Source organism: Astatotilapia calliptera, chromosome 12 (assembly GCF_964374335.1).
Source record: "Astatotilapia calliptera chromosome 12, fAstCal68.1, whole genome shotgun sequence".
In the NCBI taxonomy this organism is placed as follows: domain Eukaryota; kingdom Metazoa; phylum Chordata; class Actinopteri; order Cichliformes; family Cichlidae; genus Astatotilapia; species Astatotilapia calliptera.
Window position 1 is genome coordinate 6,031,373 of NC_137433.1, and position 14,547 is coordinate 6,045,919.

The 14,547-nt window shown below is 42.8% G+C and overlaps 1 protein-coding gene across 2 annotated transcripts in view; it reads left to right on the forward strand.

The window, feature by feature from the left end:
* cdca2 (cell division cycle associated 2) overlaps positions 1 to 12,997 on the forward strand; it is a 29,589-nt gene extending 16,592 nt beyond the window's left edge. The window contains exons 7-14 of one of the 2 annotated variants that reach the window (XM_026187871.2): positions 2,110 to 2,432; positions 3,302 to 3,353; positions 3,460 to 3,534; positions 3,953 to 4,089; positions 4,234 to 4,296; positions 4,564 to 4,635; positions 11,147 to 11,312; positions 11,494 to 12,997. In XM_026187871.2, coding sequence (XP_026043656.2) covers positions 2,110 to 2,432; positions 3,302 to 3,353; positions 3,460 to 3,534; positions 3,953 to 4,089; positions 4,234 to 4,296; positions 4,564 to 4,635; positions 11,147 to 11,312; positions 11,494 to 12,377 — 1,772 coding nt within the window. In that variant the 3' untranslated portion in view covers positions 12,378 to 12,997. The remainder of the gene's footprint in view (positions 1 to 2,109; positions 2,433 to 3,301; positions 3,354 to 3,459; positions 3,535 to 3,952; positions 4,090 to 4,233; positions 4,297 to 4,563; positions 4,636 to 11,146; positions 11,313 to 11,493) is intronic. The other variant, XM_026187872.2, reaches the window with a different exon arrangement.
* The last annotated feature ends 1,550 nt before the right edge of the window (positions 12,998 to 14,547 follow it).

A 14,547-nucleotide genomic window follows, 5' to 3' on the forward strand; every position in this document is an offset into this window, starting at 1 on the left:
CAGTGAGATCTTGAGAGATCCAGCCTACGGCTCTTCAATGGGGTGTCACAGGGTCCCCAGGAAAAAAAATTGTAAATGTAAAATAATAAAATAAATATTCTTGTGAGACATATCACATATTGACGGGGTCGGGTTATGTTAAAAAGTATAAATTGTTATACTTTGTTCATTGGTTCAAAGGTACCCCACACTTCTTTTTTTGTTTGCTTGTTTGTTCTGGTGTATTTTTCATTTGAACTGTTACTCTGCCAGAGTACTCATATTTACAAGATGGCATTGAACGCCCCATTGGTGTATCAGGAAAACTATTTTGTACGTATGTTCCTTGAAGGGGATTGAAGTCGTTCTTTTTTCCACCGCAGCGAAGGGCTAGGAGTAGGAGAGGAGCTGCTGTATGTTTTTGTTATCGAATCGATCTGATTGTGAAATAAAGCATATGCAGTGAGAAAGCAACTCCAGGAGTCATCCCTGCCTTAAAGCTGCAACATTCTTCTGTAGCAATAACAAAGTATAACATAAATTGTTCTGTGGCAATTACACAAGAATATCCAGTAATGTCCCTGCCTACAATTAAACACATTCACTTACCAAAATCGGGGACATCTGCTGTGGCAAATGGGTGCAATGTCCCTGCCTACAATTAAACACATTCACTTACCAAAAATCGGGGGCATCTGCTGTGGCAAATGGGTGCAAGCCTTTGACCACAAACTTAGACACTGCTCGGTGACATTAGTCTATCCTGGCCTGAAAGGAGACGCTACCGGTAGACTGCAGCGAGAACTGCCAGCATCTGAGCCAGACTCTGTCTGTCTCTCTCATCATGGTCACCTACATGTACAGTAATGGCAGGTCTTGTAATAAGGCAGATTGCGCTAACATAATATGCACTGTTAGTTGATTATTTACCTGCCGCATTAACGGGAGAGGACGTGCAAACGTTAGCGCTGCTGCTGGGTTGAGAGTCACGAGTCCGGAGCGGAATTAAAAACGCGTGTCATCGCGTGTTTTGTGAGCAAATGCTTTTGCATATTCGTAGTGTTTCCTCCCTTAAATGAAATATCTACTTTGCAAGTTGCCCTGTTGTCATCGGTTCTCATAAAGTATAATCAAACTTTTGAGCGTTTGAGCCGCTTAGGCGCCGTGTTTCCTGCCAGGTAAATGACGCTCCGCAACGTGGTGACGTCATTCGGGGCGACTGGAATCGATAAGGGAATCGTTTGCAAAAATGGCAAACGATTCCAAGGAATTGAAACAGTGGGAACCGGTTCTCAACAAGAACCGGTTTTCGATACCCATCCCTAATCGCGATACATATCGTTATCGTTATGTATCGCCCAGCTCTACTTCAAGCTGTAAGCTAATGATAGTTATATAAGAGCAGATGCTGCTGGTGCAATAAGCTGTACGTTTTACGTCCAATAGATGCACGTTCTGATTAGTCGACTATCAAAATAATCGTTTGTGGCAGCCCTAGTCTGATAACAGTTGTGTGATGTGTCTTGCTGCACCAAACACCCACTTCTATTTGTAAATACCAGATCAGAATGTACTGATTCCAAATACACAACTTTAAAAAAATGTTTTCTCATTTTGTCATCATGCACATCTTTTTTATTTTTATTTTTTTTTTTTCTTCTTCTTCTTCTTCTTCTTTAAACAGTAACTTCGACAGTCTTATACCGACACTGGCTACGTACACGCACGCACGCACGTCTGGTTTGCTATCCTTGTGGGGACATCCCATTGACATAATGCTTTCCCTACCTGCTTAGCCTAACCCTAACATCAAAAATGAATGCCTAACCCTTACCCTAAACCTAACAATAACCTAATTGTAACTCTGACACGAAGACCTGGATTTTGGTGGATTGGATTGTCATGTTGATAAACAAATTTTCAGCCCTACAAATATACAAACTATGCCGGTCTGACTTTTTTCCTCTATCAAAAACCTTAATTCAGTGTTTATTCACGTTTCAGATGATGTTTAGACAAAACAAGGCTAATCTATAATATCTCAAAGTCTCTCTTGGTGTTTATTACACAATGACTCCTGGAGAAAAGAAAGTACATTTTTGTGCATTGTATGGATTTTCTATCTTGCAGGAGAGGAAGAGTCCAACGGGACACCCACAACGATGACAAAGAAGAAGAAACGTGTGCGTTTTGGAGGTCCCCTCTCTCCTGAGTTTTTCGATAAGAACCTGCCTCCGAGCACCCCATTACAAAAGGGAGGCACACCGGCCCGACCACAAACTCCTGGTGGGAGCTTACACCTTCGTTCAGTGCTGAAGACACCGCAGAGTGAATCCAAGACACCCGAATGTCGGCCCGACTTCAGCAGCCCGACTGCGTTTGGTGCTTCTCCTACACTCACAATGCCTTGCAAGTCCAGAATGCACTCTGAGGGAGACGAAGAGGAGGGAAAGGTAGATGAGATTAAACTGTGTTGCCAGTATGATGATTACACTTTACATGTAATAAAATCTTAGTTACAAAACATTAACATTTTCCAATGACATCAGCTACAAACAGGCTTTCCACAAGATAATTTGTTCGTCTGTTTGTAACCGCCCTGTTATCTATTATTGTTACATCCTGTGAGGACGTGGGAGTGTGTGGGCGTGGTGTTGTCCTCTCCTCCTCCTCCTTTCTTGTCCCTCCCCTTGTCTCTCTCTACCCCACCTGCTGCTCATCTGCCCTCGTTTACTACCAATTACCTTCCAGAGGTGAAATAAGCTGGAGGAGAGCAGTGTGGGTGTGAGTGAGTGACCGACCGACCCACCCACCCACCGTGCGTGGCTTGTTGCGAGTAACTCAACTGGGCAGTGGTTTTGCTTAAGTGACGGCGGCCTCCATTTCTTGGTTTGGCCTGCCTGGTTATTGCTAATAGCAGCGTTGCTGTCTTTTTCTGTTGAAGCCTTATAGTTGTTTTCTTAGTTGAAGCGGTCACCATCTCTTTGGGTTGGCCTGTCTGATTTATCATTAAAGCAGCGTTGCTGTCTCCTTCTTTTGTTACTGCTTAAATGATTATTGGGTTAATTAATTATAATAGATTTATTTTGTGTTAAACACCTCTGCCTGGTGTCCTTTTCATTTCAACCCGGATCCAACTGTTACTGTCCCCCACCCTCTTCGCCTTGCTTTCATGTGGGGGCGTAACAATTATTGTCTGCTACCTGCTGCTGTTAGCTCTTGTCTGTTCTCTGCAAGGCTCAGGATATGACCCACGATCTGGTCTTGATTATAAATATTAGTCATCAGTAAATAATACTGCTTTTCTATTTTCTGGTCCTAGATTGTTTTCCCTTCGGTGGAGGAGATTGGCTCTGCTGTGGCGAGTGATACAGGTTGATTACAGTTTATTGACCCTGAGAGAGATGGCTTATTGTCTCCAGTGGAATGCAATTCAGCTCTGATACGATAACAGCTTTCTTTCATTTGTTTCATTTTCAGAATGGGCGTGGGATGCCCAGCCATTGAATTTAAACAGTGCCTTCTACGAGGAGTCTCTCTCTCAGCTTCTGACAGGTAAACAGCTGTCATAGCTTTTTTTCTTTTAATTGTCACTTAGCTTCCTGTCCTCATCGATCTACTTCTGTAACCTCTATTTCTCCAGCAAATCTGAGTACACCAGCGTAAAAGACCTTGTTGTGTGGAGCTGAATCACGTCAGGATTTTTATTTTTACATCATATTAAGAAATTAAGCCGCCTTCTGCCTCTCTAATTATAAAAGAAAGATTAAAACAATCAGAGAAGTCAGAATGAGAGGCATCCTTAAACCTCCTCCTGTTGGTTTAAAAGCTGCACAGTTCCTTTTGTCAGTTGGACTGTATTAATTTGTGTGAATCTTTTTTCCACGCTAATCAGCCGAGTTGTTATAATCAGTTATTGCTATAATCTCAAACAGAAGTCTTTTCAGCTGTAATACTGTAGGTTTTCCCCCAGAGTCTGACACCAACCCCAGCACAACCTCCCAGATGGATGACCAGTCTGAGCCTGACTCCCTGCCAGAGAAGGAGAAGCAACCAGACGCTGGAGTTGGAGGTCCAACTGCAGCCCGATCCAGCAACAGAAGGAGAAAGGTCTGCCACATTTAAGATTTTTTTTTTCTTCAAATTCTAGGATACATCTCTGTGAGCTCATGGGAATGTTAAACAAAATACTCTACCAAAATAATTTATTACCATCCTCTAGAGAATTTTATTCTGTGCAATTTTCTCTTGCAGTCAGCACCAAAACAAGGATTTGGAAGCGAACCTCAAGCTTGCTCCAGCAGCCGAAAGAGGAAGGTATGCTGTTCCCATAAACTGCATGATTCACGTGTACAAATGTCCATTTAGAAGCAAAGATGGCCTTTTTTTCTTTTCTTAATCATTTGGAGGTCATAACATGTTCCAATCTAATCTACTGTTTAATTCTGCTGGATGTGAGCTTAATCACATTTAAGGACTTGTAGTGTGTGTGTGTGTGTGTGTGTGTGTGTGTGTGTGTGTGTGTGTGTGTGTGTGAGAGTGTCTATATAATATATCCTGGGGTAAACGTTTCTGTTCCCCCAGCTGCCAGAAGAGAGTGAACCTGTGAAGAGGTCGGCACGGTCTGCTGCCAAGTTGGCCTCTGGGAAGATGAAGGTGAGTTGGATGAGTGTGCTTGTTTGATTTCTCCTTCCATCACTTCACTGAGGGCTTTGCAGAATTGTCTTTTTACAAGCTGTCATGTAGAAGATGGCTACACAATCTGACTATGACTTAAGGTCATAGTGAGTATGTATTCATGTTAATATGGCCCATATAGAGCTGCAAATAGCACATCTGTGATATCATGTATAGTGGTAATGCTGATCCTTATTCATAAAGTTGTGCATGAGTGGAGAGTCAACACTGCTGTCACAGATAATTACACAAAGAAGTTTGATGAGACAAAGTGAGATTGTTTGTGCTTTATATCGTAGTGGTGAGGTGTATATTGTGGCACAGAACCAGAGGAGACGTTACGGTTTGATCTGACTATGCAAATTTCCACACCATGAAGGTACTTTAATAATGGGTTCTACAAGGACCTGTTATAGCATATTGTTAGGTTTGGATTTTAAAGCTGGCAGCAAAGCAACTTACACAGGGTGAAATGTTTCTGCTGATTAATAGAAGTGGAATACCATGAAACCATATGGATCCATTTATGTAGTATTCGGCTACACACAGTGAAGGGTTTTGCTTATGCAGCCCACACGGACATACATGTACAGTGTATACTGGTGGGAATGACACTCCATAGGTCAAATCTGGATTGGTGTAAAGGTTTGCATGAACAACACTTTTTATGTTATGCCATCCTCCAGTTACCTCGGGAGTGGGATGTTAGAATTCCAAGTTGGTGTGTACCAATAGGAAAATTGGAAAAGCATGAAAAAAAGGATTTGTTTTGCTTTGGCAAAGTAGAGGAATTCATCTATATCAAGCAATACAGCATAATACTTAATGTAAGAACAACGCTGAGGACATTCATGGATAGACTCTTATCCATGAATCCAAGATACTGCCGCCCTTTTGGATCGTTAACTCTGGGTTTTTGGGATTGTTCCGACTTCCAGATCAGGACATTCAAATTGGGGCAGCGTTCCAGATGAAAATTCTGTCTAGGACCTTTGTGTGATATGTCATCCTAATCCTGTATTGTTAGCATCGGTAAACTGATAAGCTTTTATCACTTTTTCAGCATCCGGGTTCCTTAACTGTTACATTAAGATTAATGTTATTGGGTTTATATTCTTATTTCACTATTGTACTGAGAACCTACTGAACCATGACCTCGCATCTGAGATAGGGCTGGGTGATATATTGATATATTTTTATACGAGATAAGATGTGACAATATCCTTAATATCGATATAGTATATGTTACGTTATAATTATACTTGTGGAGCCACAAGTTTGCCTCTTTTGTCCACTTTTGTCTCTACGCAACATTACTCCGCCTCGCCTCTCTCCTTCACTGAACACAACTCCTCCTCCCCCATCGCTTCACCTGCAGGCAGCGACAAAATGGACGCGGCAAATCTCTGCTAACGAGTTACTGCGCATCGCCCCGTGCGTGAGGCTGGACGGTGTCAACGAGCTAACCAAGCTAATGACCTAACCACTCTGGGCTGCACGGCCTAAAATTCTTTCATTTTCTCAAAAGTTGACAGCGCGCCTTATGTATGAATTTTGGTTGTGCTTGATGACCGCGAACCGATTTTAGTACGACTTTGCTAAGCTACGGAGCTGCACCGCTTGATGGATTGTCGGAGCATTACGGCTACCGAGGAGCCTCGCGGAGTGATACGTACTGTGCTTCAACGTAATATTACCGTATTGTGTGTATAAGGACCATAAATGGCACCTGTTCAGAGTCATGGTTACGAAGCGGATTTCAAACTCCAGGCTGTCAGTCACGCAGTAAAACTCGGGAACAGAGCAGCTGTGAAATCTGTCTCTTTGTTATTATGCTCAGCGTCTTTGTTTACATTTTGACTGCACAATTGTGAGCTTTTTGTTATACACAAAAACAACATTGTTTTAGTTTATTTATGGAGCATAATTTATTTTTGAGTAATTTTTTTTCATGTACATCTATGCTGTATGTTAATAAAAGTGCCTGTGTGACATCTGGGAAACAGCTTTAACTAAGAACTCTTTTTGTTCTTACTTTATGGCTTAAAAAAATATCGAGATATATATCTTATATCGCCATCCAGCTAAAAATTATAGAGATATGAATTTTGGGTCATCGCCCAGCCCTAATCTGAGATATGTATCAAGCGTGACTAGGGCTGCTCAATTAATCGAATTTTAATCACGATTACGATCTGGGCTTTCAACGATCATTAAAAATGACTGAGCAGATTATTAGCCCCTCCCTCGTGCTTTACTCTCGCGCTGCTCCATGTGGCAAATCCAGCACACCTCTCTGCATTTCGAACACGTTTCACAACAATTAAGAGCAGCCAGTGTTGCCAACTTAGCGACTTTGTCGCTATATTTAGCGAGTTTTCAGACCCCCTTAGCGACTTTATTTCTAAAAAGCGACTAGCGACAAATCTGGCGACTTTTTCTGGTATTATTGGAGACTTATTTATGACGACTTTTTGACGTGAAAACGCGTATCGCTCTCTCAACAAGCAGCAGGTGCTGCCGTGGGCACCTCACCCGTGCCAAAGCTCTCCCAGGCGGAGGATAGTCCTCCCCCGCTGTTATCAGGGCAGGAGATGTTCACACCTATGCGTCCAAAGGGCAAATGAATCGCGCATGAGTGAAGCCGCTGCTCCCGCACTGACTGTAACGCAGTCAGTTCTTCTTTTACTGTTATGCTGTTTTGTGGATCACAAGGTTTAAAACTACTTATAAACAAACACTCTCACACACAAAGTAACTCCACCAGAGCGCCAATTTCGGGTCACTTTTGCCAGTCCAGGCCCGGATAAAGGAGCAGGGTTGGAATTGTGACATTAAAAAACAATAATTGCTAAAAGAAATTTAATTTGTAGTTCTAAATAAATTCTAACTGCATTTAGGACGTTTTTTACTCACTTTGTCTCTTCCACGATGTTATTTCTCTCTCCAACAACGTAGGTTACAATTACATTAGCATGACCAATTATACAAATTAGGCGGTGACGTCATTTGGCGACTTCTAGCGACTTTTAGGACAGCCAATAGCGATTTTCCTTACTGAGGAGTTGGCAACACGGAGAGCAGCGGTCCCCAACCTTTTTTGCGCCACGGACCGGTTTATGCCCGACAATATTTTCATGGACCGGCCTTTAAGGTGTTGCGGATAAATACAACAAAATAAAACTAGTACCGGTACCGAAAAAAAGATTTATTCATAACACGTGAAAAGACCAAGGAAAACTGAGTAAACGATAACAAAATAACGCTGAAAACCGATAAAAACCCTGAAAACTATACATTTCACACCTGAGCCTCAACTCTCGCGGCCCGGTACCAAACGACTCACGGACCGGTACCGGTCCGAGGCCCGGGGGTTGGGGACCGCTGATTAAGAGGACCCGAGGGAAGCTCGGAAAGCTAAGCAGAAGTTATTTGGAGAGGAGAGTGACTGCTGTTGGTTGAAAAGAGAGGTAAAAAACTTCAGTGGTGTGGAAACATTATGGGTTCGCGGAGTCAGACGTGGATCAAGTAGACACAGTGTGTAAACTTTGCTACAGTGTCGTAGCTGCACCACAGAGCAACACTGCAACGTTCACTAAACAGATGTTTACATTTTTCATTTATTTTTTATATTGCAAACATTTGCACTGTTATCAGTATTTGCACACTATTTTATGACAATCTTTAAAGTCATTATTCAATACATTGTTATTGTTAAATAAATATCGTCAAATAATCGAGATCTCAATTTCAGTGAAAATAATCGTGATTATTATTTTTGCCATAATCGAGCAGCCCTAAGCGTGACTTTTGTGTACTGTTGGGGATAGACCAGATGAATAGACAGATCACAACCTTTTTAGTCTTTCAATCATAGAAAAATTTGGAGATGATCTGTGTTTTTGTTGTCAAGAGATCCTGTTTTAAAACAAACAAAAAAACAACACAATAGTTGATCCATCCAGTTTTTTTTTTTTTATCCACTCAACTGTAAAACGATGGTGAGTGTACTGTCGTCACCCTGCCGGGCGGGCAGGCAGGCAGCATAGACACGCAAATTTGTTAATGCAATAACTTAAGAATGAGGCAACATAGAAGTTTCACATTTGGGACAGGTTTGATTCCTGGTAACCTCAAGGTTAGAGCTTTCTGAAAATCATGTGAATGCGATAACTGAAATGAGGCAACATACAATTTTGAAATTGGTACTATTGACTAGTTTCACACTTAGTCAATAGTACTAGGAGGCTGAGGGGTAACACTGCCAGCCACCGGTAATTTCTGGCATGTCTGTACACAGCAGACCCAAACTAATTTCCACGATTATTAAATACCTACCTCATTAAACAGCTCACAAACATATACATCACTACCTTTTTCTTTTTTTTTTCTTTTTTTAATTCAAGGAAATGTGATGGTATTTACAACATCCATGTATTCACAGTGAGTAGGGTAGGAAGTCACAATAGGGCAGAAGGAAAAGGAAACAAAGCACAGAATAAGATAAAACATTGACAAAACCACTGTAATCATGTGTTTGCCGACTGGACACGTACTGCAGTTGACTATGTGGAAGCATTTGTGTGACAGTGATTTATTTTTAAACATACATGCTCTTACTAGACTTTTTCCCCAACACACTATGATCACCTAACATCCACATGTCACTTTTCTATTTTCTTTTCCCTATTCTTCCCATTTTCAGTACTTTAGTTGAATGTGCATTACATTTTCATGTGTCAACACTTCACTAGTGCAAAGCATAAAAAAGGTAGGATAAGTGAAATGGGTTTAGCCCAGGGCAGGTCAAGCACACAGGGTCCTGATAGCTGTCTAGACTGAAGCTCACATTACTGCAGTCCACTTACTGAGTGTGCAGTGCCCAGCTCATGTCCACGGGATCCATCATTTCCACACTTCCTGTTCATCGTCTGTGTAACGGGTCTAGTATTCTGGCAACATCGTGTCAGATCGGATGCTTGAAGTAAAATATCTGTGTTTGGTTTAAACCAGCCGGTGGAACTAAAATGAGGACAGATTAAGCAACTCAATGTCTTCTTTCTCACCTCGCATGTTTTCACAAACATATCCCAAAGAAAGTTGGCAAACAAGCCATCATGTTGTTTTCAGTTTGAAAGCCCACGTGAGGCGTTCGCCCAGTCAGATGCAGCCCAGTGTTTACACGGTTATGAGAGAGAGAGCTGCTGTCGAACACTGAATGGCTGCAAAGTGTCCAGTCCTGGGAAGCAGGGAGAACCCTCACAGGCAAAATAAAAAATTTCCCCCTTAGACACAAACTGTAGCCGTACTTTAGGTTTGTTTTTTTCTTCATAGATTAATGCTCCCAGTCAGGACTGTATTTAAAGCTCTGTGTTCAGATCTGTCAAACAACTGTGCGATATGATGAAATATATCGGATGACAGAATTAGAACATCTATCGTTTCATATTATACGCTATAATTTGTCTCGTGGTGTCGCAAAATACAGTTTATTTTTTTCATTGTTTCGATGGTCACAATGTGGATGCAGCCACGAAGAATAGCAGCATGGCCAGTGAAGATTATACAGAACCAGTTAGCACCAAACAGAGGGACCTGGTTAATTATGAAAGGTCTGACAAGGACCAGAAAAATGTATCATGCAAATTATGCTCAAACCGGTTCCCACCACAGACTCAAACACACACAAACCTCGTCTACCACCTACGCAAGAATCACGTGAAAGAGTATGGAGAGAGTTTACGGATGAGAAGCAAAAAAGAGCCGTCAGGTGCTCAAAATAAAACTTAGACTCAAATGTTAGAACGGGCTTTTCTCCGCAGCACGCCGTGTAATGAATACAAAGAAAAGGGCAGCTGTTATAACTTATATCTAAAAATATATAGCTTCATGCATTGATCAAAACACTCGACTCCAGGTACACGACGCCCAGCTGAAAACACTTCACACAAGTTTAGTTGCCTGAGATTCACAGAATTTACACACATTGCACTTTTTTGTGATATATATCGTTATCGGGATGTGAGATTTTGGTCATATCGCGCAGCCCTATTACACTCCATGAAATGCAGACAGCTGATGAAAATGAAAGTGCTGTCTGACTACAAGACACACTGATGAGCACAAAGTGTCACCGAAGCAGAATCGTAAGAATCGGAGGATGAAGCAGATTATTACTCCTGCAGGGATTCAGTTTTCCATCTTAAAGGTTTTATATCCATAACACACATTTGCCCAAGAGCATGAGTGAACATTCTCCAGCAGTTTCTTTAACTTTGAGCTAATTGATAAAATATTTTCAGCTTTTTTCAATTTTATGTTTGTGTTTATAAAATATGTTTGTGCATTAGATAATCATTGTATTATTAATGAAATGTGCAAGATCGAAACACTCTGCATACCATATCAGAGGTGGATACTTGCCAGCTTTAACGCTTCTGCAGGCTTGTCGATGCAGAAATTTCTAACACTGCAGTTTGTTGGTCCCCAGATGACCTCCAGCACAACGCGTCGATGGAACAAGGACGTAGACCGCTCGCTGTACGGCTCACGTGAATATGCCTCCAAGAACCCCGCCCTGAGTCCCATCACCGAGAGGCTGTCCTTCATCAGTCAGTCTCCAACAGCACAGGAGACTCCTTCAATCAGCTGTAAGGGTAAAAAAAAGGAAAAGAAAGTTGCCAGTGTGTGATTTAACCTGTGGTTGGAGACGGTATCAATGTCTGGATGTCAAACTTTATTTTAGTTCCTAAAAAATGAGAACCTTTGGATTCAGGGGAAACCAGTGGAAACATTTTTTTCCTGAGATTTTTCTTTTGTCCTCATTTTTCTTCACAGCTCCAGATCAGGAAACCCAGCTGAATCCTGAGGTAACTAATGAAACTCAAGTGATACACGACCTCGCTGTGACAAATGCCTCAGAAACCACTGTAGAAGTTTCTGTCACATCGCCCAGCTTGAGTGAAAAAAGTGCCGGGCAGGACAGCAGGCTGTTGGGGGTGAGGGTCAGAGGAAGACGACTGAAGAAAAGGAAGGTCAGTGTCGCTGACAGTGACCTGACCAGAGGAGAGACAGAGCAGCAGCTCTATGAAGAGCAAACCACTACAAGCCTTGAGCTATCAACGAGAACCCCTTCTGTACATGAAGAGAGACAAGAAGTCACTGTTGAACTTTGTGCCCAGACCTCTGCAGATACACCCTGCACAGAGTCAGAATATCCCGTGAGTGCACATGTACCTACTTTAGACTGCCTGAACAGCACAGAGCCAGCACACGGGAAAGCCAAGCATGGCAGGAGGAGCTCTGTAAGCAGCTCAGTGACAGCGGAGCAGGAGAACTATGTAAAGAAGCACCAAACCAGCTGTGAAGAGGAGGAGGAAAGACAGGGAGACCGAGCAGCAAGCTCACAGGAAAACATCCAGTCAAGCTCTGATAGCCAGGAAGAGGGGGAAACGGCTCATGTGGACCTTGCTCCCTGGCAAGCTGACTTTAATTTTGAGGATGTGTTTAAACCAGTTTGCACTAGAGGGCAGCGCTCAGTGCGGCGCAGCCTGAGAAACCAGAGCAACGCTGAGAACAGCAGCAGTGCAGGACTCACCTGGCTGCCTCGTACCTCTCCCGAGTCCAGCAAAGAGACCCGCAGGAGGACCCGGGGCCGTCGGCTCAGTGCTGCTCTGCCCAGCCAACCGTCACTCCCTGAGGAGGCAGGAGATGCCTCCTGAGATCATTTACCTAACTTAATGAACTGAGATTACACTTGGCTAAAACATTGATTTTTTTTTTTTTCTTTTGTTTCTTTCTCTGTGAATTATTAGAGATGACCAGCAATTTGTGAGTGGTTTCCCTCCAGTAACTAAGCTAGTCAATATGCTGAGAGCTCAATCATCTCTGCTGACCACCTAATCAATATCGTGGCACTCGGCTGGTAATCACAGTGCATCTTCAGTCTGCCTCTACAAAGTCACTGGATCAGGAAATGAAGTCAATATCTGCTCCTGAGGCTGGATGAAGATGGCTGTGTCGCATTCACCAAATGTGTCAGCCAAAGGCAGGCGGGCTTTACACAGAGAACTTAAATGAATGTGCTCAAGTAATTCTGCTTAATTGTGATTGGTGGTTGTTGTTGTTGTTTGTTTTTTAATAATCTAAACAGTTGTGGTTATTGAAAAGCAGATGCTTGTAAGGTACAGTTTGAACCTTACAAGCATCTGCTTCTAACTAAATATATTGCCTCCATGTAAAGATGGCACATTAGAACAAACTGTGTTCATTTAAAAAGATGCTTTAGATTCATTTAGAGCAAATTAATCCAGATAATAAAGCAGCCGCTTGTCTCCACAAACGTGACGTTCCAGCTGTGTGTGGTCACTCGAGTTCAAGTGCAGCAGCTTTCCCTTTAGCATAAACCGTCCTGTTCTGTATTTTAAACATGGCCAAATGCCTGAAAGTAAATTGACCTCTAACCTCCACCCAAGTTCCAGCGGTTATTGATTTTTAAAATCTGTTGCTCAGTACCGGCTCCATCCATCTGTCACAGAGGGCAGTAACAAATTGAGTTTCAGATTCAGTTCACATAGGAAAATTGGCTCGCAGAATGATGCATGACTGTAATCTATCCATCACTGAGTAATTGACTGCCTCCTTTTACATCAAGTCAGTCACTTGGCTGAAGGACGACAGAGGTTTTTGGCCCCACTAGTGATCTGCCAAGGCCTTTTTCTGCTCTCTATTCCCACCGGAAGACAGATGGACAAAATCATAAACCCACTAATGTGATGTTGTGTGGCTGCAGTGGGGCCACACTGCCATCTGGTGGCACTCTTGCAGAATTGCTGCTTATTGATGTGCCGCTCCTGGGAGGGTGCGTCAGGAAATGATGCTACTGTCAAGAGTGGGAATAATATAAATGTGTGGAAGTTCAACTTTATGGATGGCTGCTACTGCTTGGAGAGAGAAAAAACACACAGACTAGGCTCGTGTGTGTGTGTGTGCGTTTTTCTGCTCGACTGTGACACTGTGTGTTTGTCTGCTCTTGTCTCTTTTAAAACTTGTATCATCTTTGTAAATGTGCAGTTTATAGAGTTGAAGCCAAACTGCTGCACCTCTATAATATGAGTGGGTGTTGGGTGTGTTGTCTGTGAGAGAGAGCGCGGGAGAGTGTGTGTACGTGAAGGGTGTGAAGCCCCTGTCCCTGGCAGACGGGCATACTGAAGGCGGCTTAACACAAGAACAATGGGGTCCTTTGACCAAAACGACACCCCCAAGACATGTGGCCTCCTGTCACCGTGGCAACCCCCCATGGGACAGAGCAGGATGACAGCTGGAGAGGAGGACTTACAAAAATGGAGTCCATTTCTTTCCACTGAAGCTCTCCCGGCTCTATATCTTTTCCCCTCTTCCCCCGGGCCTCCTCTACACTTTGGCCCTGGTCAATGCAGGATACATCTCATTTTACAGCTCCGTGTGATTGACCTTACAGGCTTCACTTGCCACCTACAAATCCTCCAGAGGGAAAAATAAATAAATTAAGAATCAGCGCCAACAATAAATCAGCTCTTTATTGGCTCTCATTACTGTCCGTAATAAGAGCGCATTGAGCGTCGCAGACAAATACGCGGCTGAGCCACAAGATTTCACACTCGCTCTGCTCTTGATTTTACGCCTCATTTTAAAACGGATGATCACTTTCTGTACGAGCACAAAGAGACATAATCAGTTATTTGTACTTCCAGATTTAGAGACCTTGGTCTTTCAATTAGTTAATTAGTAACTGAATGGTATTAAGTTGTCCCGCTGCCTGTGGCCTTTCTGCGCTCTGTGCTGCGAGCCTTCTATTATTGATGTTCAGAGGCACGATCTGTAAGCCATACACAGCTCTCCTATGGAGCTGAA